The 20,506-nt window shown below is 50.0% G+C and overlaps 8 protein-coding genes across 8 annotated transcripts; 3 read left to right on the forward strand and 5 right to left on the reverse strand.

Annotated features, from left to right (window-relative positions):
- Positions 1-178: 178 nt before the first annotated feature.
- Positions 179-2,398, forward strand: N7519_002617 (transcription factor TFIIIB subunit BRF1; the record flags this gene model as incomplete). Its single annotated transcript, XM_057289395.1, has 1 exon — positions 179-2,398. The coding sequence occupies one exon, from the start codon at positions 179-181 to the stop codon at positions 2,396-2,398; it is 2,220 nt and encodes a 739-aa protein (XP_057150597.1).
- Positions 2,399-2,960: 562 nt separating this feature from the next.
- On the reverse strand, positions 2,961-3,633 carry N7519_002618 (uncharacterized protein; the record flags this gene model as incomplete). Its single annotated transcript, XM_057289396.1, has 2 exons — positions 2,961-3,328; positions 3,387-3,633. The coding sequence occupies 2 exons, from the start codon at positions 3,631-3,633 to the stop codon at positions 2,961-2,963; spliced, it is 615 nt and encodes a 204-aa protein (XP_057150598.1).
- Positions 3,634-4,385: 752 nt separating this feature from the next.
- On the reverse strand, positions 4,386-5,489 carry N7519_002619 (uncharacterized protein; the record flags this gene model as incomplete). Its single annotated transcript, XM_057289397.1, has 1 exon — positions 4,386-5,489. One exon carries the CDS (start codon positions 5,487-5,489, stop codon positions 4,386-4,388), a length of 1,104 nt encoding a protein of 367 aa, XP_057150599.1.
- Positions 5,490-6,596: 1,107 nt separating this feature from the next.
- glfB (uncharacterized protein) lies at positions 6,597-7,971 on the reverse strand (the record flags this gene model as incomplete). Its single annotated transcript, XM_057289398.1, has 4 exons — positions 6,597-6,965; positions 7,151-7,662; positions 7,719-7,786; positions 7,844-7,971. 4 exons carry the CDS (start codon positions 7,969-7,971, stop codon positions 6,597-6,599), a joined length of 1,077 nt encoding a protein of 358 aa, XP_057150600.1.
- A 2,416-nt stretch (positions 7,972-10,387) lies between these two features.
- On the forward strand, positions 10,388-12,304 carry N7519_002621 (protoporphyrinogen/coproporphyrinogen oxidase; the record flags this gene model as incomplete). The annotated part of the gene is made up of 5 exons (XM_057289399.1): positions 10,388-10,527; positions 10,582-10,651; positions 10,750-10,830; positions 10,887-11,237; positions 11,297-12,304. The coding sequence occupies exons 1-5, from the start codon at positions 10,445-10,447 to the stop codon at positions 12,302-12,304; spliced, it is 1,593 nt and encodes a 530-aa protein (XP_057150601.1). The 5' UTR covers positions 10,388-10,444.
- A 1,495-nt stretch (positions 12,305-13,799) lies between these two features.
- Positions 13,800-14,581, reverse strand: N7519_002622 (uncharacterized protein; the record flags this gene model as incomplete). Its single annotated transcript, XM_057289400.1, has 2 exons — positions 13,800-14,059; positions 14,119-14,581. The coding sequence occupies 2 exons, from the start codon at positions 14,579-14,581 to the stop codon at positions 13,800-13,802; spliced, it is 723 nt and encodes a 240-aa protein (XP_057150602.1).
- Positions 14,582-15,202: 621 nt separating this feature from the next.
- N7519_002623 (PDPK1 family serine/threonine-protein kinase) lies at positions 15,203-17,714 on the forward strand (the record flags this gene model as incomplete). The annotated part of the gene is made up of 2 exons (XM_057289401.1): positions 15,203-17,320; positions 17,376-17,714. 2 exons carry the CDS (start codon positions 15,203-15,205, stop codon positions 17,712-17,714), a joined length of 2,457 nt encoding a protein of 818 aa, XP_057150603.1.
- A 1,107-nt stretch (positions 17,715-18,821) lies between these two features.
- Positions 18,822-20,185, reverse strand: N7519_002624 (uncharacterized protein; the record flags this gene model as incomplete). The annotated part of the gene is made up of 2 exons (XM_057289402.1): positions 18,822-19,632; positions 19,683-20,185. 2 exons carry the CDS (start codon positions 20,183-20,185, stop codon positions 18,822-18,824), a joined length of 1,314 nt encoding a protein of 437 aa, XP_057150604.1.
- Positions 20,186-20,506: the final 321 nt, after the last annotated feature.

Consider the following 20,506-nt stretch of genomic DNA (forward strand, 5'->3'; position numbering starts at 1 on the left):
ACTTCCACTTTCATCCTTATCGCGATTCTCGTGACAGTCGATAAACCCTTCGCTACTAAAAAAAAAAAAGAGCTGCGCGACGCCTATTTAAGAAATTCCGAGGCTGTGAGGACTCGGCCTCCATCGAGGGCCCCTGTCTGCATTTAACCTCTGACCTCTTACTTTCGCTTCAATCACAATGTCGGCACCCAGATCCGGCGCGCGCCCAATCCCTCCCCGCGGCCCCCGGCCTCCTGTGGGACGACTGGCCAGTCTAAAACCTCCCAACTCTACTCCTATCAATCGTCCAACGGCTATTGGACGTCCTCAACCTCCCCGCCCGACAACGCACCCGAAAACATCTAATTGCCCAAACCCAGGATGCCCTGCTCCGCATATTGTCGATGATGGAGGCGTGAAGGTCTGTACGGGCTGTGGTACAGTCATCAGCGAGAACAACATCGTTTCTGAAGTCACGTTCGGCGAATCCTCGTCCGGTGCAGCTGTTGTGCAGGGTTCTTTCGTCGGAGAAGATCAGACACACGTACGCAGCTATGGTCCGGGTTTCCAGCGCGGTGGCGCTATGGAGAGTCGGGAGATGACCGAACAGAATGGAAACCGGTATATGCTTCAACTTTCCCGGGCTTTGACCATCCCGGAGAGTGCGACCAAAGCCGCCGGCCAGGTCTTTAAACTTGCCGTGGGATTAAACTTTATTCAAGGTCGTCGCACAAAGACGGTAGCTGCGGTCTGCTTGTATATTGCATGCCGTCGCCAAAATGGCAATACCGTCATGCTGATCGATTTTGCCGATGTTTTGATGATCAACGTCTTCAAACTTGGTCGAACATACAAGGCACTTCTCGACGAACTCCGCCTCGGTGGCAACGTCTTTCTCATGAACCCCATCGACCCCGAAAGTTTGATTTATCGTTTTGCCAAACAACTCGAATTCGGGCCATCGCTCATGGCGGTGGCTGGTGAGGCAGTCAGGATCGTTCAGCGAATGAACCGTGATTGGATGACCACCGGTCGACGCCCAGCTGGTCTCTGTGGTGCCGCACTGATTCTTGCCGCGCGCATGAACAACTTCCGCCGAACTGTACGTGAGGTCGTCTATATTGTCAAAGTGACGGAAACCACCATCAGCCAGCGTCTGAACGAGTTCGGTTCCACCGAGAGTGGTGAATTGACCGTTGATCAATTCCGTTCGGTCCAATTAGAGAACACTCATGATCCCCCGTCCTTCACTCGCGGGCGAGAAGGTCGGAAAAGCCGCGTCAAGAAGTTGCCAGAGACTGCGGCAGAACTCGAAGATGACGACTCTCCCACCGAAAGTGAAGCAGAATCTGTGCAGCCGCCTCGTATAGATGCCGATGGTTTCGCTATTCCCAGTCTCCCTATCGACCCGGCTTTGACTGCAACTAGCCACGGCCGACGTGCATCAGTAATTGCCAAGGCAGTGAATGAAGTCGTTGAAGATATCAAAAACGAGCCGGTTCACTCGAAGGGCAAGGGCAAGCGACAGCCTACACCAGAACCGTCTGCCGAGCAAGTTGCATCTGAAGCGGCGCTAGAAGATGAAATGCGATCTATGCTTGCTCAAGGATCAAATATGATTGAGAGCGTCGGCTCCGAGCAACCGCCGCGGCCCACCGTTTCCGACAGCGCTGAAATCGATGCTGCCGAGTTTGAAGATGATCCGGAAGTCGCCAATTGTCTGCTCTTGCCTGCTGAAGTCGAGATTAAGGAGTCAATTTGGGTGACAGAAAACAAGGAGTACCTCCGCACTCAACAAGCAAAAGCCCTAAAGCGGGCTCTCGAAGAGTCAACCGGAGGAGGCGCACCCCGCAAACCGCGCAAACGCCGTCGTGGCCGCCTTGGCGATGTTACCTATCTGGAGGGTGAGGGCGAAGATGGCCGCAGCTCCCGTGCCTCAACACCGGCTGAGGCGACACGTCGTATGCTCGAGCGCCGAGGTTACAGTAAGAAGATTAACTACTCTCTCCTGGACACCTTGTACGGCGGCGAAGGGGGAGACGCAAAGGCACAAAGCGTGAGCCGGAGCCAAAGTCGCAGCCAAAGCGTCGTCTCAAGACGCAGCGCCAGCATCGAGCCGGAAGCAGCCTCACGATCCCGGCGTGCAACCCCATCAGATGCCAAGTTCGATGCCAAATTCGTCCGTCCTAGCTCCACCGCGCCACTGCCTACTCCGCCGTCCACCGCTCCAATCACCACTCTGGACGCGAAGCCAGCTATGGCCAAGGATGGCGTGGATAAGATCGAGGCAGATCCCGAGGAAGACGAGGAGGATGATGAGGAGGACGACTATGATGATTACGAGAAGGATGATGGCGTCGACGATGCATTTGCCGGCAATTACGAAAGTGACTATGATTATGGCGATGATGACGACTGAGGAATCTGACCTCGGAAGTACTCTTGCATCTGCCATGTCCTTTCGGTGGCAGGTGGATTTGGAGTTATTGGGATGCGATTTCCACTTGCTTTCTTTGCTCTTCTGTTTTTACAGCTTTCGAGATGATACCATGTCTTTTACCCACACGAGCGTTTGGGTTTCCGAATTGAATTATCATATTAATATCTCACGTTCGCAATGGCGCTTTGCTCGGTAGCATCGACGTACTCTAAGCAAAGCACTCGCTAAACCTGTGTATCATCAGGCCCCTAGATCACGAACTATAAGGATCATTATACCACGCCTCCATCTTCCATCTACTTCACTCTTCCCCTATTTCAAGGTCACCCCTAATCAAGTACATATATTGCCTGAATGGTCAACTGCGCCACCACTCCACCATAATCCATGATTGAAATCATAGAAAACAAGTCGCAATAACAAGGAATAGCAATAATCGAATCTCATTTTCAAACATTAAGGAGCCATTCGAGGCAAGATCTCACAAAGAATCCAAAATCAAACGTTCCAGCGATGAGACAATGATACATTGCACACAAGATCAAGTGTAATAAAGTCGGCACAGCTGACGGTAGTCCTTTGAGGGGATATAGGGAACCTGGCCACACCTCCAACGAGAAACCCAGTCATCACAGATATCGAGTATCTGCGTGCGATTATTATTCCAGCCATACATAACACGAGCCCTGATGTTGAACAAACGTATCATCTCCTTAGCAACGGACGATAGTTCATTGTGGCTCCCACAGTCAACTCCCCAATGGAGACCATAGCGGTCGAGAAAGACCGCCTTCCACCGGTCAGCCGTGGCCGGGTCAGTCTTTTCTTTGGAAATGATAGTCCGGATGTCGGCGCGAATGTCTCCTTCATAGGAGGTATCGTTCGGTCCACGTTCTGTCGGGGAAGGAGCTTTGCACCATGCATTCAGGACAATTTCGCGTTGAATGCGAGTTTTCCTCTCTCGTACTCCGTTTCTTCGGCGTTAGGGTTTCGATGACTCTTTCAATCCTTTCCAATCTTTGGACAAGGCAGTGATACCGATCATCTCGGTCGGTCGAATTTTCCTGTCCGATGTCGCTGGGTTTCGTGAGTTCTTTAACTCTTTTGTGAATACGGAGCTCTCTCGATTTGCTGTCTTCCTCCTCGGTCTCACTCAGTTTGTCAATCCCATCGTGATTCTTAACATTGACCAAAGCAAAAGGCTCTTGCTCCATGGTGGGTGGGCTCTTATGAGCTCACTTAGGTGGTTCTTTAGTGCGGTGGGTATTAGATATAGTATATTGTGGATGTGTAAAAGAACAGTGCAAAGGAGCTGTATAAGCAGATTTACCTAGGTAGTATAAGAACGGAGATGAGAAAGCTTACTGCATACTTGACGCCTTGATTTCTTGAGATGAGGAAATCTGATATAAGATCTTAACCCATGCCAGGAGTTAGGGAAATCCTTGGTTCGTTAAAAGCATAAGAGGAAAAGCGGTTGACGCTTCTTGAGTGCGTTTAAGGTGTTGCAGTTTATACCTCGTGTTCGGTCAAGCTACGTTACCCAAAGCCCGGAATGATTTCGATCTTTTTTGATAAATGAGATAGATTGTCGTAGATAAATAACGTCGTCAAAAGCATACAGCAAATACTTGGGGGAAAACAAAGAAAACTCCCAGATTACGACGCCGGCCATTTCCATAAAAGAGAGGAAAGCAAACCACCCAAAACCATCAAACCTTCCACTGGGCGAGAACCGAATTGGGCCAGACTGGGTCAGTCAGGCGCGTGAGTCTCATAACTAAATAAGCAATACCCAAAAAAAAAATTGAAAATTTGAAGGGAAAGAATATGATAGAACAGCCGGAAATAAGTCCGAAGTCGATCGCGAGGATTCGTTGGACGTCGAGGCATCATGGCGGTTCGGATCGATCGATGCTATCGGATCGCACGGGATTGAAGGGAATCGAATACGTTTTGGGAGAAGTTACGAGTCAATCTCCATCCCGGTTTCCGCGCCTCCGCTCAGTTTGTCGAGGCTTGATGCTTGCGGGTTGTTGGACAGGGCTTGTTGGAGAAGTGGCACGCCAGTGTCCATGGAGTTGAAGGAGACTGATTGTACGCTAGGTCGGTCGGTAGCTCCAAGGGGAGCAGAGCCCTCGAATATTATGGGAGAGCTACGGAGATTTTGAAGACAGGCTTCCCAGGAGGAGGCAACGAGCTGGCCTTGTGAGAGGTCTTCGGTGAAGAGGTAAAAGGCGGGCGAGGATCCAGAAGTCGGAGTGGCAGCCACAAGATAGGCGTTCAGACCGCGGCTTTTCATGAGCATCTGGGAGCCGTGCAGGTGGGCCGAGTATTGGTTGTCAATATACTTGGTCCAGCCACGAACAGCAGGAGCCATGTCATCGTCAGTGTTGACACGTTGCCAGCCGATACCCAGGAGACGAGTGGCGTCATCTACTAGAGGCTCGGCGGGCGGAGCAGGCCCAGCATTGAGAGTGCGATGCTGATCGTTGGAGCTGGGGTCATCCAGGCGTTGGCGGATCGAGGACAATGCAATATCGTCCAGACCTGGTGCAGATTTATCAAGGCGCTGGGATTTGCGGCTTACGTCGGTAGCATCAGAAAGCAGCGCGTTCGATCGTGAGGAAACAGGTGCAGCGGCAGCCTGTTGCGCCTCAGCCTCTTGTTCGTACCATGTGCCAGTCTGGCTCTCGGCAGAGATCGCAAGGCCAGTCTGTGGGTTTAAAAGGACCATGCCTTCGCCATAGATGGGCTTGACCTTGGGAGCCGGCGGCGCCTGGTGCCTTAGGGGTGCGCTGGGAGCAACGGCCTCTTCAGAAGTGGCCTCATCACGGGACCTTTTGCGAGAGGGCTTGGGAACCGCAGGAGCAGGCGAGAAATTGAAGCTCGAAGGGTTAGACTGTGCAGAGCTATTGTTGGCAAAGACAGTGCTGGGACTTGCCGGATAGCCGTTGAAACTTCCAGGAGAATCGAGGAAAGAGGACTGGGACGAGAACTGAGCGAAGGCGTGTTCCCGGGGAGGAGAGAGGACCGTGGCCGGGCCGTCGGAGAGGCGATTAAGAATCATTGGACACATTTTCGCTCGAAATTGTCTTGGTTATGAGACAAGGGGAACTGTCCTGTTAGATTAGGTGAGCAAGACACAAGAAGCTTCAACCACCTGTGGAGAGACGGAAGTAAGACGGAGAGGTAAAAGGTGGAAGATGTCTCGGCAAAAAAAGTAAGAAGAATATATAGAGAGAGGGAGAAAGGTGGGATTGAAAGAAAAGAGAAAGAATTGGGAGGAGAAAAATGGGGGAAATGGGGGGAAAGAAACAAAGTAGAGCGAGGGAAGAGGAAGGGTAAGAGCGTGAGACAGGAAAGAACGATCTGAAGAAGTGGATGAATCGATGCGCGAAATGCGGAGGTACCAAGCCATACAGTAATATACCACCAAAAAGCAGCTACCCGATCGACCGTAACGGTATTGGTACATGCTCCATTAACGGGTACCATTGGCTTATGCAGCCAAGACATCCCAGGTGGAGTCAGGATGGACGGGTCCAGCCCAGACACGATTGGCCTATGAACTGGGCGGACGTGTGGCCCGCGACAATTACATCACGTGAAATTTACAAATCACGTGCTGGTAGAAAAAATCACGTGCATCAAATGAGGTCATGCAAGGTTCAACCTTGGAAGTCTATTGGGATACTATAAAGACACGAATGGAGAAAAAAACACATAGCGACCACAAGATCAGGTCCAAAGCAATCCGACACCAGAGCTCGTGCAAGTCTAACATCAATCAACATTGAATGTTCGTAGGAGAAAAAAGAAAAAGGAAAAAAAAAAAGTACACCGCCAGCAACAACACTTTCATGTCACTGTATACATCACAAAAATGTGGCTGAAAAAAGAAAGATTGGTAATGAAACAGCCAAAAAAAAAGGCGCCCCTCCGTTTTCCATTGCATCGTAGGGGCCCATAAAGACAAAAGCACGAGCAGCAGTCTCTCTGTGTTACCGAGAGAGACGGGAGGGAACGGATGCCGCTACACGCCTACACTCATCCAGCTACGCTCTCATTCCGGCCCACTCAATCCGCGAATGGATATTGTGGCTTCGAGCACTGGGTGAAGTGTTTCGCGTTCCAATTCATAAGGGACGAAGAGCCAAGGGTCTGAGAAGTGCATTTAAGCATTACCAGCAGTGGCACCACCAAGGTAGCCCTTGACACGGTCAACGGAGTCATTGGCATAACTGGGAGCCATAGAGCCAACAAAGAGGAAGAACATAAGAGCAGCAGCACCAAAGACGACAAACTTGCGCTGTGCGGGGCGGTTGTTTCCATACTCAGCCCAGGCACGGCCGGCGGAGGAAGTGTACTCGCGCATCTTGTCACCGCCAAGCTTGTACCAGACAAGACCCATCAGAGCAATGGAATAACCGAAGAACTGGAGGCCAGTGACGGGAGTCTGCCACAGGAGCATGGAGGCAGCGACCAACAGGATATCCTTGAGGACACCGCACAGAGTCATGACCAGGGATGAGGTCTTGCCAATCTGTAGAGAGTGTTAGCAACGCTTCCCTTGGGATCGAGATCCAGAATCCTAAAGTATCACTTACCAGGAAAACGACCGAGACGTTGAGCAGGAAAGCCACAACGGCATTGAGAACCAAAAGCCAAATACCAACGGAGTAAACATGGTCCATAGTGACGTGGGGGGATTTCCAAGAACAGAGCAACAGCACCGTTCATGACAGCACAGATGGGGGCAAAGTAGTACAGAGACACCATGGGGTCCATCTTGAAGTCAGCGGAGCTGAGCAGACCCTGCACCATGACCAGACGGGTAGCCTCGAAAACGATACCACCAATCTGGAACAGGAAACCGACCATGTTAAACTTGATCTCACCGAAGGACGCAATGACCACACCAATCACAATGATGGAGACGTTGGCCAGGACCTTCATGTTGGCCGGAGCCATACCCATACCCCAGGTTGCGAGAAGAACAGCCACAGGGGTGGTGGCCTTGAGCATTTGGATGAAGGCAACGCTGAGGTAGAGGTAGGTCATGTTACCGCAAATCAAACTCAGACTGAACATTATACCGATAGGGACGATAGCGCGGAGATAAACACGGCCGGTCATCTTGACCTTCTTGCGGCCGTCGAGGATAGTAGTGGTGCGAGCGAGGATTTGGGTCATGATGGTAGCAAAGGACAAGTGCCATGTTGTGAGGATAATGGGGAAACCTATTCACAGTGTGTTAGTGCCCATTTCCTCGCATTGTATCTCCGATCTGACTCACGGAAGTTGGCATAGTCAAGGAGGTACTTGTTGAACAGGATAACAGTGGAACTCAAAGTAATCCATGCACTATCAAGGTATTAGCAATTGTATACGGTCTATCTGTTTTCATTCGATGTTGCTCACGTCACATAAACCGCGGGGTGGAATGTAGTGCTGGGCTGCTCTGTCTTCTCCGCTGCGGGGTTGACAGTAGGCAGAGACTGCTCCCGGGGCGTCTCGCCAGAGGCGCGAACCTTCTCGCCGTCGCTCATTGTGAAATTTCGAGATTGTTCGGATAAGAAGCGCTTAAATTCAAAAGGTCGTGGCCGGGACAGGCTTCCTTGACTAAATGCGGAGGAAGCCACGGAGAAAAGTGGGCAAGATAAGGGAAATTAGAAGGAAATGATCACTAAAAAAGGCTCCGGAGGTTAACGAGTGCGACAGGAGGACCAAAAAAAAAGCGACGATAAAAACGAGCGTGGATGAAGAAATGATGATGAAGGTTGAAGGGATGGAATGGGGTACGTACTCCGGGAGTAATTTTTTTCGGCACCAAACATTAACTTCAATTTGGGGGTCTGAAAGGGAAATTAAGAGAAGAAAAAGCAGCGATTGTCCAGAAAATAGAATAAGAGCCCAGACACAAAAACAGCACAACAGGAACAGAAGTCAGAAAAAAAAGATCCACTCGGCCGCAAACAGTAACTGAGAGGAGAGGCTGTTGTACGGAGATGCACATGTGGACATGTATTGAAATTTAGTATGTGAAATTACTGTTACCTTTTGTTACATCTCCGCTAAGGCCACCTGTACACTTCACTCATGCTGCCAAGGTTTCCTCTATCATTTCCAAGGTTGTCTGTCCTCTTACTTAGTTTCGTTTAAATACCAGTTATACCATAACCAATACAATTGTACTTTACTAGCTCTTAAAATTATAATTTATGAGGCCTGGCCAAAACGTCCATGGGTTGCTCGTGGCGAGAGTCTCCCCTTTTAAAATATTCACCAATAACCTTGGAAGATCAAGTCATGGATCCACAGGGCTGTCCCCCAAGTCAATCTTATCCTTAATTTCAATCATATTTCAATCTCCTACACATATCTATATCTATATCTAGGTATGTCTGATATTGACCGGAAACATTAGCATCGGAATGTCCTAAACCAACTGGTTTGAAATAGAAAACCAAAGCAGCGCAGATCCAAATTAATAGTACCGGCATTACGCAAGCAGCTGTTAGCCAAGGCCCACAAGAACCCGCCTTCAGTGACCCTATGGTCCATCCCGGTCCCTTACGGGTGGGGAATGCGGCGATCCGTCCTCTGAAGGCTGTGTTGACGCAATCAGGGGACTTCCAGCCCCCCCACAAGTATATTATGCTTGGACCAGTGATGGTGGGGGGGGAGGAAAGACCCCTAAGCTTTTGGTATTTACGGAAGTTGGTGTTTTAAGAGGCAATTGGTAGTATTCTCCGGTCATTCGAGAAGTTTGTCCCTTACGGTGGCGATCAGTAAGATCGGTTGCTTGCGCGGAGAGATCCTCGCTGTATTACTCCCTTGGGAGTGACAATCAGTGGAACCAGATGCCACTGCCCAGAAGTTTCGCAAATCCCGTTCTCTCCTCGAGACCGCCAGATGGGACGATCAACACTGCGGATATTGCTCCGGGAGGATTCAAGGTGTTTGCCTTTCACCCTGCCCTATTATATTAGCTATTTAGTGCATGTGATACTCATGGATACTGTTTGTTTTATGTATGATATACAATGTGTGTGGTGTATATCGTTGTACGATATATACATACACAGAATCGATGTAGATGAAACTTGGATCACCATCTCTAACAAAATCGAAGATAGACTCATTTTGTTGCAGAGTCACCTTTGACGGAGGTCCACACAAACTACGGAGTACCGAGACAATATTGTGTACTAATTTAACCATAGCCAACAATGTGCCAATGCATACATACATCGGTGGCGTTTTTTAGCTTGACCACATTCGAGATTCAATGTTTGCCCCTATCCATATCACCCCTTTTTCCTCTCTCTTTTGATTCTTCCAGAAGAAATTTTCCGAGATGGGGATTGATATGATAACGGGCATTCCAGAAGGGAGACCCCGAATGCTATCCAATACCCGCTAAGGGAATTCTAATCTCGACTCACCCGCATGCGAAAGGTGAATGCAGATTGCATGCACCTCAGGTCCCTGCTTTTGGAGGTATAATGATAAGCTCAAAATCAATAACGGCTTTTGCACTGGATGTGATATGTTTCATTGTTGACCAGGGTCCTTATTTACGGTGTGATGAGATGAGGATTGCCTTACGCGTTCTTTTACTCCGTAGTTTTATCTCCAAGATCGAGCCCTGGAGCACTGCCTCCCCCTGAAAGTACCTTAATGTAATTGCAATTGAGCTTGTCAATGTGATAGGACCTAGGTTGAGGTTAAAGAAAAGGAAAAATCAAATCAAATAAAAAAAGGAAATTAAGCCCAAATCCAAGAAACCCATAAAACCCATAAAACCCATATCAATACGAATCAGTAAAGCTGAAACAGGCACGTCGTCTCCACCGGATCCGTTCAACCCACAAAACCAGGTGCGTCTAGATACCCTTAGCTTGGCTGGTCACGTTGTCCTCCCACTTCCCCTTCTTCTTTGGTTCCTCCGCTTCCTCGCCCTTTATTATCCCTCCATTCCCCTCTCAATATTCTGCAGATTCCTGCAGCTGTGCTTCTATGCTGAACGTCGCCCGCAAGACATTCAAACGAGTCCCCAGCTTTCAGGACCTCCTACAAGGCAGAATGACCCACCCCGACATGTAAGAACAACTTCACACATTGACATCCATCATCTCCTAACAATTGCTTCACAGTTCTGTTGACGTTCTCGTCATTGGTGCTGGCCCAACTGGTTTGGGTGCCGCCAAGCGTTTGAACCAGATTGTAAGTCTTTGCCCTGGAATATTTACTGTGTCGGAGAGGGGCACCAAAAAAAAGGGGGAGGGGTATCCCGGGAATCAAAAAGCTAATTGAGTATACAGAATGGCCCCTCGTGGATGATTATCGACTCTAACGAGACCCCCGGTGGTTTGGCTTCCACTGATGTTACCCCCGAAGGTTTCGTAAGTTGCGACTTGGTGTCAATTGTCAATGTTTACACCGCTAATCTATTTCACAGCTTTACGATGTCGGCGGTCACGTTATCTTCTCCCACTACAAGTACTTCGATGACTGCATCGACGAGGCCCTCCCCAAGGAGGAGGATTGGTACACCCACGAGCGTATCTCCTACGTTCGCTGCCAGGAGCAATGGGTCCCCTACCCCTTCCAGAACAACATCTCCATGCTGCCCAAGGAGGAGCAGGTGAAGTGCATTGACGGCATGATTGATGCTGCCCTCGAGGCCCGTGTTTCCAACACCAAGCCCAAGGACTTCGATGAGTGGATCGTCCGCATGATGGGTACTGGTATTGCCGACCTCTTCATGAGACCCTACAACTACAAGGTCTGGGCCGTTCCCACCACCAAGGTAGATTTGACTTCCTTTTCCCCTAGAAGGCAGAAACAATGCTGATCAATTATGTTTAGATGCAATGCGCTTGGCTCGGTGAGCGTGTCGCTGCCCCCAATGTCAAGGCCGTGACTACCAACGTCATCCTCAACAAGACCGCCGGTAACTGGGGTCCCAACGCTACTTTCCGTTTCCCCGCCCGCGATGGTACCGGTGGTATCTGGATTGCTGTTGCCAACACTCTCCCCAAGGAGAACACCCGCTACGGCCCCAAGAACAAGGTCGAGAAGGTCAACGCCTACAACAAGACCGTCACCCTCGCCGATGGCACCACCATTGGTTACGGAAAGCTGGTCTCCACCATGGCCGTCGACTACCTCGCCGAGGCTATGAACGATACTGAGCTCATGCCCCTCACCAAGCAGCTCTTCTACTCCTCCACCCACGTCATCGGTGTTGGTATCCGTGGTGCCCGTCCCGACCGCATCGGCGACAAGTGCTGGCTGTACTTCCCCGAGAATGACTGCCCATTCTACCGTGCCACCATCTTCTCCAACTACTCCCCTTACAACCAGCCCGAGGCCTCCAAGAAGTTGCCCACCATTCAGCTCGCCGACGGCTCCAAGCCTAAGAGCACCGAGCCTCAGGAGGGTCCCTACTGGTCCGTCATGTTGGAGGTTTCCGAATCATCTATGAAGCCCGTCAACAACGAGACCCTTCTTGCCGAGTCTATCCAGGGTCTCGTCAACACCCAGATGCTCCAGCCCGGTGATGAGATTGTCTCCACCTACCACCGCCGCTTCGACCACGGTTACCCTACCCCCACCCTGGAGCGTGAGGGTGCCCTCACCCAGATTCTCCCCAAGCTCCAGGAGAAGGGTATCTGGTCCCGTGGCCGCTTCGGCAGCTGGCGCTACGAGGTCGGCAACCAGGACCACTCCTTCATGCTCGGTGTCGAGGCCGTTGACAACATTGTCAACGGTGCTGTTGAGTTGACCCTCAACTACCCCGACTTCGTCAACGGTCGCCAGAACACCGAGCGCCGCTTGGTCGACGGTGCCCAGGTTTTCGCCAAGAAGCAGTAGATAATTCCCCCTTATTTCTTTTTTAACTTGTCCCACCATTCTTGTCTGAAGTGAAGGGTTCTTTTTTTTTCCTCTCCATTATTTTGATACAATTGAAACGAGCTCATACCGTCATGGAAAAACTATACACGACAGAGCATTTGAAGCGGCATCTGGAAGACGATCAATCCTTGTTGGCGTTTTATCTTGTTACTGAACACCATCCAACCCTCTTCACCTTATCACCTACCTATTCCCTCTTCGATTAGCCGAGATTCGGGACTTTTTTAGACTGCGTTGACATGTGCGATTGCTCATTTTAATTTCATTTAGTTGACTGATGAACTATTTCCCATTCCAAGTAAAATGCACTTTTCGATAATTTAACACGTGACTATTTTACATGACCCATGCCACATCCACAGCCTCAGGCTCCTCGCCAGAAGGATAATCCAGTCAAGCCATTCGAGGGATAACCTTGGAAATATGAAAACCAAGCAGATCTCACCCTATATGGGCTGAGTGCTTCGTGGCATTCCCATCCGACCTCGACACCCCACCAATACCATTGCCCCCCTCCAGTTACACTCGCCACAAACGCAGATCACCAACCAGACAATCACTAACCCACACACACCGCAAGAGCCTCCCTATCCGAGCCATGTCCATCCATGAACCCAGAAACCCAAACCCCTTGAATCACAGACCCCTGGATTCGACACGGGCATCCTACCAGCATACGCTGTCTCAGCGCCATCAACCACACACGGAAATTTCCCGGAACACAAGGCAGTTCAAGGTTATTCTACGCGGTGGCGTAGTGGATACGCTCGCAGAGAACGGGTCTACCGTGAACCAATCGTATCGAGGATCGAACATGTACAATCCAAGCGGCATTTCCTGCAGGCAAAAGCAAAAAAAAAAGAGTCCGAGTAAGTCAAAGTGCATAATCAATGCAGAGTGACGTAGGCCGGGGATTTCACACCATTCTCGTAGTAAGATGTGTTCAATGGTTAGAGGGTCACTGCTATGGCCGCGTCAGATTTGGAGGCAGCCAGGTTTGTGGTTCTTCTCCACTGAACTATTGATAGATTTGGGTTGCCGATATCGTTGTTTCAGATATGAATTGTTTACTGACATTCTAGATCGCTTCTTCTACATTTTAACATGAGACATTGTAGTCTGGGCCAAGGCTTGGGGAGTTATTTCTGATATTTCTTTGTGGCATGTTGGTCTGAACTGCTTATGCGTGAGGCTGGTTCAATATCTCATATTGGGGATTAAATATTATTTCGTACTTCCATCTGTTCCCCTTCGGATCACGGGGTCTTGGAGCGAGGAACATCATACCATAAATATACAGAATTAGAGTAGACTGGGCCAATACAAAGTCATTGTTATCAATAGAACCCCCGCTGGGCCAGCTCATGGTGAATCAAAGCGGCCAAACCGCTAGGAAATAAAGCCACCGATTTCAAGCATCAAAGATAGCTTGATAGAGCTCCTAGATGACGATTTAGGTGTGAGAACCACTGTCCTCGCCAATGCTATTGGCCGCACTAGTTGGCGAGACTGCCTCCTCGGCCAAGACTGCCTCGTAAGACATAGTAGACGCTAATGTTAGATCCCGGGGTGGGACGCTTGCGGTGGCTGGACTTGACGACACACCGCACGACAAGAATGAAACCTGCGTCGAAGATGGCGAGTCAATAGACATGGGTGTATATATAGCATCTGTGTGGCTTGGCCGGTGATTTTCTCCGCGGCAGCCTCGATCTGCCGGGGAAAAGATCGTTAGATGGAGCCGAACTTTCGACTTCGGGAGGTTAACATACCTGTTTCTTCTTCAAGAGGGGCCTTGCTATGAAGTCCGAGTTCCTGCGGTGACAAAGCAAATTTCACCTTCAGTCGCGGTGGGTCAACAGACCGATCTGCTTGTGAATTCACTCCAGTAGAAGTTGCCACTTGTAACGAGGACTGTTGATTTGGGATAGGGGATTTGAGGCATGACTTTGTCACGGAATTGTGTGCAATTGCATCTTTAGAAGCATAACTCCTGTCTTTTGGAGAAGTAGGCCCAAAGCATGATCCTTCTTGACTCAGATCTGTGGTGTCAATGTCCACATCAGAGTCCGTAGAGATACAGGAGCTGGGGGATGGGTCCGTTTCATCGCAGCTCTCGTCTAAGTGCAGCTGCTCGAATTCAACAGTCAAGGTATGACGGATGTAGATCCTCTGGAGGTGATATTCAACATCATTTTCGTCCAGGGCAATGATGGTTGGGGGCCGTCTGATCATGTTTTTCAGGGATGGATTATATTCAGTTGCACAGAGCTGGAGGTCCCGTATATAGAAACATCGTGTCTTAGAGGAAGTCGCGTATCTTCACAATTTAAGAAACCTCGACCAGGATAGGACATATTGCAATACCGATCCTTGATCACTGTAATAGTATATCAGTAAATGCTATAAACCGGTAAATGCTATAAATCAGTAAATGCTATAAATCAGTAAAATCCCGTACAATATAAACGGTCGAAACTGGACAAATCAGACATACCCATTCCATCTCACCAAAAGGGATTAAAAATAACATATATCCCCCCCTTTTGTACTCTGTATCTTTCTCTCTCTTTCTGATTATCTAGGAAAAGCCCTGGAGGAAATATTAATAGTCAAGTCAGGCTCAGCCCCTCGACACTAGACCCAATTTCTACGGAGCCTCCTGTTGATCCTTCCCCCCTCTCTCCAACGTCGACTCTTTCTCACTCGCTCATATCTGTCTTTCCCCCCCAACTCTTCCTCGGACCATGCCTCCGCTGCATTCCCGATAGCCTGTCTTTCGTTGACCTTTCGACCTTGCTTCCCCTGAACCCCTCGGCACATCTCCGGTCGCTGCCAAACCTCAAAATCTCCGCCATGAACGGGGATCTCAACCTGTCCCAGACTCTGGGAGGGCTCCGGATAGCCAATCCAGATGATTCGCCTCTCCCAACGGAGGATGCGACCGCTGGGTCAACAGCCTCCAGCCCACTCGGAGGGCCGGGCGGTTCGGTATCAACACAACACAATCCCGCACATGACGAACACCCCTCTGCTTTTCCTCCTGCACCCATCGAAGTCCCCGTTATAGACGATCGTCAGACTTCATTCTCCCAAGCCTCCACAGAGATACCACCAGTGCAATCAGGCACATACCAGCCGTACTCGGCTCCACCCCTCTCAACACCTCCGAATCCCAACCGACCCCTTTCCTCCGTATACGCGAATGGCTCAGCAACCTCGGTCCTCCCCCGTGATAATACATACCGCATTCGAACCGACTCCGGTGCTTCATCCCAATCTGGGTCTCAGTCGCGATTAGACACACGAGGAGGCTCGTCGGCATTACATGCCGGTGTTCTGGCGCGCGACAACTCCCACAGCGACCGATCCTACCGGACCGCGCAGATCCCGGGCAACGGCCCGGCAGTGATGCGTCAGTCGTCTCGAGCACAAGCAAGAAGTGGCGGCGCGTCTCAGATGCCGCGAACGTCATATATGGCAGAAAACGGCCCAATGGCGAGTAGCGAGGATTGGCAAGAGCGTGGCGCCGCGGTCTCTGTGAGACAGGAGGTGGATGCCAATGGCCAAACTGTCTCCCGCTATATCAAGAAGGGCGTTCGAGATTTCTCGTTTGGGAATACACTTGGCGAAGGTTCCTACAGTACGGTCGTTTTCGCAACGGACCGGCAGACTTTGAAAGAGTACGCGATTAAGATCCTTGACAAACGACACATTATCAAGGAGAGAAAAGTTAAATACGTGAACATTGAGAAGGATACGCTCAACCGCCTGACCGATCACCCGGGTATTGTGCGGCTATATTACACCTTCCAGGATGAGCAGTCGCTCTATTTCGTGCTGGACCTGTGCAAAGGAGGAGAACTGCTCGGTGTTCTCAAACGGATGACTACATTTGACGAGGAGTGTACAAGATTCTATAGCGCCCAGATTCTTGACACGATAGACTATATGCACAAGCGCGGTGTCATCCACCGAGACCTGAAGCCGGAAAATGTGTTACTTGACAGCGGGATGCATGTCAAGATTACTGATTTCGGGACGGCAAAGATGCTCAAGACCCCACGAGCCGATCCCAATTCAAATGGCATTCTTCCTCTTGACTCGGCCGAGCTTCCACAGGAAGAGCGGGCGAGCTCTTTCGTCGGCACTGCGGAGTATGTCAGCCCCGAGCTGTTGACCGACAAGAACGCATGCAAAGCCAGTGACCTCTGGGCTTTCGGCTGCATCATCTACCAGCTCTTGGCCGGTCGTCCACCGTTCAAGGCTGGAAACGAGTACCAGACCTTCCAGAAAATTGTGGCACTCGACTACGAGTTCCCAATTGGATTTCCTACTGTTGCGCGTGATCTTGTCGAACGTCTGCTCGTCCTAGAGCCCGCTCGGCGTCTTCAGATTGAACACATCAAGAATCATGAATTCTTTGACGGCATCACATGGGGTCCAGATCTATGGAAACAGAAGGCACCCCGCTTGAAGGCTTACGTACCCCCCGCACGCGATCCCATAAAACTCAATGACAACAAAAGCGGGGAGAGTGTGCCTCCTGTCATCTCCACTGCACCCTCGAACGCGCCGAATGCCAGTTCCCGCCACCTTCCACGAGTGGTAACCGAGCTACCCCCGCCGAGTCAGCTCGATATCGAGTGGTCACCGGTACTAAGCAAATCCAACGAGCGGATCTTAAAATTGGGTAACTTGGTTGTTCTGTCTTCTGCTGCTTCACACAGTCCGACGTCCAAGAACAGCAGCGGCGAGTTCGAGGCACCCAGGAAGTTCTCTCGTTTCTTTACAGGAAGCGCCACAAAGAAACGTCAGCGGTTGGTGATGGTCACAACATCCGGGCGGGTCATTCTGGCCGCTTCGGGTGGCGATGATAAGAAGATCAAGCTTGAGATTCCCCTGCTTGCTCCGGGGACAAGTTACAGGAGTACCACGGATTCTAAAGGAATTTCATCCTGGATTGTGGACACGGTATGTAGTTCTTCCCTTTATCAGCCAAAACGACCCATCTAACAAAACCCCACAGAGAGAGAAACATTATGTTTTCGAGGACCCCAAGCCATCATCAAGCAACATCGGCGCCACAGCACTTCAGGTACAAGAATGGCTGGACGCATTGGATAGGTCCCGGGAGATGGCAGCACAGCAACAAAGTGCAGGCTTCTCCGATGATGCATTCCGAGACCTTTCCTCTGGTTTCCCTAGTCCCGCCAATACACTAGACCGCACCTCCGACATGCAGAAGGAACCATCATCTGGTCGGAATCATCTGGTGAAACAGCAGGCCACCGACACCGAGTCAACGAAAGGAAAGAAACGATTCAGCAGACGTCATTCGAAGAATGGTCTTGCCGCCGTGTTCTAGTGACATCGAACACGACCTACGCATCTTGCAATCCATATATCCACCCATGCCAACTTGCCTTTCAGTTTTGTTGGTATCAAAACCCGACTCCCACTTTCCTGTACTTACCTGCTGCTTTGCCCTACGCCTCGCGATCTCCTTTGAACATGGAGCACCGCCTCCGCCTGTCTCCCCAGCTCTTATTTTTCATTTATCTTCCATGCGCGGGCATTCGCACAAAGATGGGATCTCATCCCAGCATATCGGTTTTTCTACCTTTCGCATATTCCAGTGACAAGCGTGTTCTTCTGTTTGTTTGTGTTTTTTTTTTTCGCTAGGGAAACATGTTTCTTGCATTTAGATTTGGAAGGGAGCGCATACTTTGTTCTTTCATTGCCTGCCTATTTCAGAATACGGATTTTCCTTTCCCTTGTCGGTTTGCTATGTCGTCTGCTGTTATATATCCCTGATTTGGCCTGAAGCATCACAACGAGACTCTCTGTTTGGCTCTTTTCATTTCTCTTCCCTGATTTCTGGTAAGTGATCAGGGTCTATTGACGTTGGCTGTTGATTGTCTTTGAAAAATATGCAATCAAGGCTGATATGCCTGTGTCCTCATTTCCCCCTTCTCTTATATCTGTTTCTTTCTAGGGCAAATTCGGACATAGGATTACTTTTCCTTCGATATCCTCATCTTTCTCATTGCGTCTATTGTCTTCCTTGGCTCCTTTGCTTCCTTGCAGTGGCATTTTTGGTTTTACTTCATTTTCATTGTGATTTTCTTCTACTTGCTTCATTCCTCTTCGAAGTACATCCCTTGCTTCTCCTCTTAGCATACACTTTCTCGACTCTTCTTTTTCTTGCTCTTCTTCTTCCTCTGTTATAGGCCGAGAGATCATATACCCGATTTTCCTTCTCACAAATTATCACTCTACCGTCTCCCTACGATCCTTATATATGTTGAGTTCCATAATAAAACACTTCGTATCCCAAGCAAAGTGATCTTAAATAATGTACTAATTGACAGGTATATATAGGTAGGTACAAGTAGACATTAGTCATAAAGGCGAGGGACCTCCAGGGCTCATGGCCCTGGGCCGTGGATATATCTCCATTGTTTTCCACAAATTAGATGAACAACCAGTCGAGGCGCGTATTATCCAACTCCTCGATCCAGTCAAACTCAATATCGTAATCATTATTATCATAGCCCTGTTCACCGGAAAAATTCTGACACTCCTGGCGCTTGAGATCTTGTTTCTGCCACATGAGACGCAGGACCCACGCAGCATTGCGGACATTAACACTCGTCAGGGCCTCATAGAGCGAGCCGAGCTTTTCAAGAATAAGACCCCGCTGCGAAGGGCGACATTCTGCACCAGCGATGAAGGTGGGCCAGATGAGACATTTGAAGTGGGGGTCCGAATCTGGGATGAGGCAGATTTGCGTGATGAGGTTCGTGGCGATGAGTTTATGGTCGAGCGGGAGGCCTACATCTGCCCAGGGGGGCGAGAAGCCTTCTCTGGCGCGTGAGAGGAGGCGGCTGGTGTAAAGGTAGACAGCGTCTTGGTAGGAGGTTGCAAGAGCGAGACGGTAGGTTAGGTTTGGGATGAAGAAGACATTTTGCATTTCTTGGCTCCAGGCTATTGGGTCGAAGTCGCGGATTCCTTGGAGGAGACTTCCGAATGAGTCTAGGGTGAGAGGCTGACTGTGCTGAATTGCATTTGGCAGCGCTGTTGGTTGGGGAGTTATGGCGGCGACTTCGGAGTCTGGGTACCAGAGGGCGTGGAGGAAGAAAATCACTTCTAGGAGATAGGCGGGACATCCGACCCAAGAATTTTCTTCGAGGCGTTTGAGGATCTCTGGGCCCATGGATGAGGAGTAAAAGGGCTTTGAGAGTGCGCCTGGGCGAGCTAGTGTTGATCCCATGATTTCCATTCTGTACGGTCAGCAAATACTTTTCGCTATAAGCAAATACCCGAATCTTACATTAAACACCCGTCAAGGGCAAAGGCGTCCAGGTCGTCGAGAATCCCTTGTCCCGGGCCATTTTCAGGTCGGTCCTTGAGAAGCTTCTTCGCGCCCTCAATATGATAACTCCAGGCCCCGCTGCCAGACTCAAATATGTCTATAAAGGCAAGCAAGACAATAGCAGCCAAGGTCCTGCCGTCCTTCTGCATCACCGGGTTATGGAGATCCATAGATAATTGGCGAAGGGCGCGCTGCTTGTACTCCAAGAAATGATGGTAGGCTTGCGAAGTGGATTTTCGAGAACTTGCCGGTGCGACAATATCTTCAATCTCCTCTACTGACATCGATAGATTGCCCGATGACCATGGTAGGACAGAAGAGTCCGATTCCGATACAAGGGAGCAATGAACAGCCCCAAGGGCAGCGATGCTGCTGGCGAGAACAGGAGAATGATTGATCAGCGCAGTAAGATCTCGGAAGGGGTTTTTGTGTTGGGAGTAAAGGGCGAAGTCGTTCACCATATATTGATTGTCTTACGAGTAATTGTCAGCGAAGCCACGGATAATTCATTGGGGAAGTCTCACAATGATGTACGTAGTACCTTGATAACCGGCTGAGATCTTTGAGCAGTGGATCTACCAGTCCCCATGGCGTTGGAATATAGTCGGCAGGAGGAGTGTCTCGAGGAACATGAACAATTGAGGTGTCCTGTTCCTCGGCTGGATTGACCCCCCAAGTGCGCAATTTCTCCCCCAAATGTTGGGTTTCTCCGTCTCAAAAGTCCATCCATCAGTCTCCGGACTAGGTTGGGTCCCAGAACTGTGCGATTCGACATCGGATGG

Source organism: Penicillium mononematosum, assembly GCF_028829835.1.
Source record: "Penicillium mononematosum strain IBT 11891 chromosome Unknown utg000002l:1.0-8112719.0:1.0-8118358.0, whole genome shotgun sequence".
NCBI classification, from domain to species: domain Eukaryota; kingdom Fungi; phylum Ascomycota; class Eurotiomycetes; order Eurotiales; family Aspergillaceae; genus Penicillium; species Penicillium mononematosum.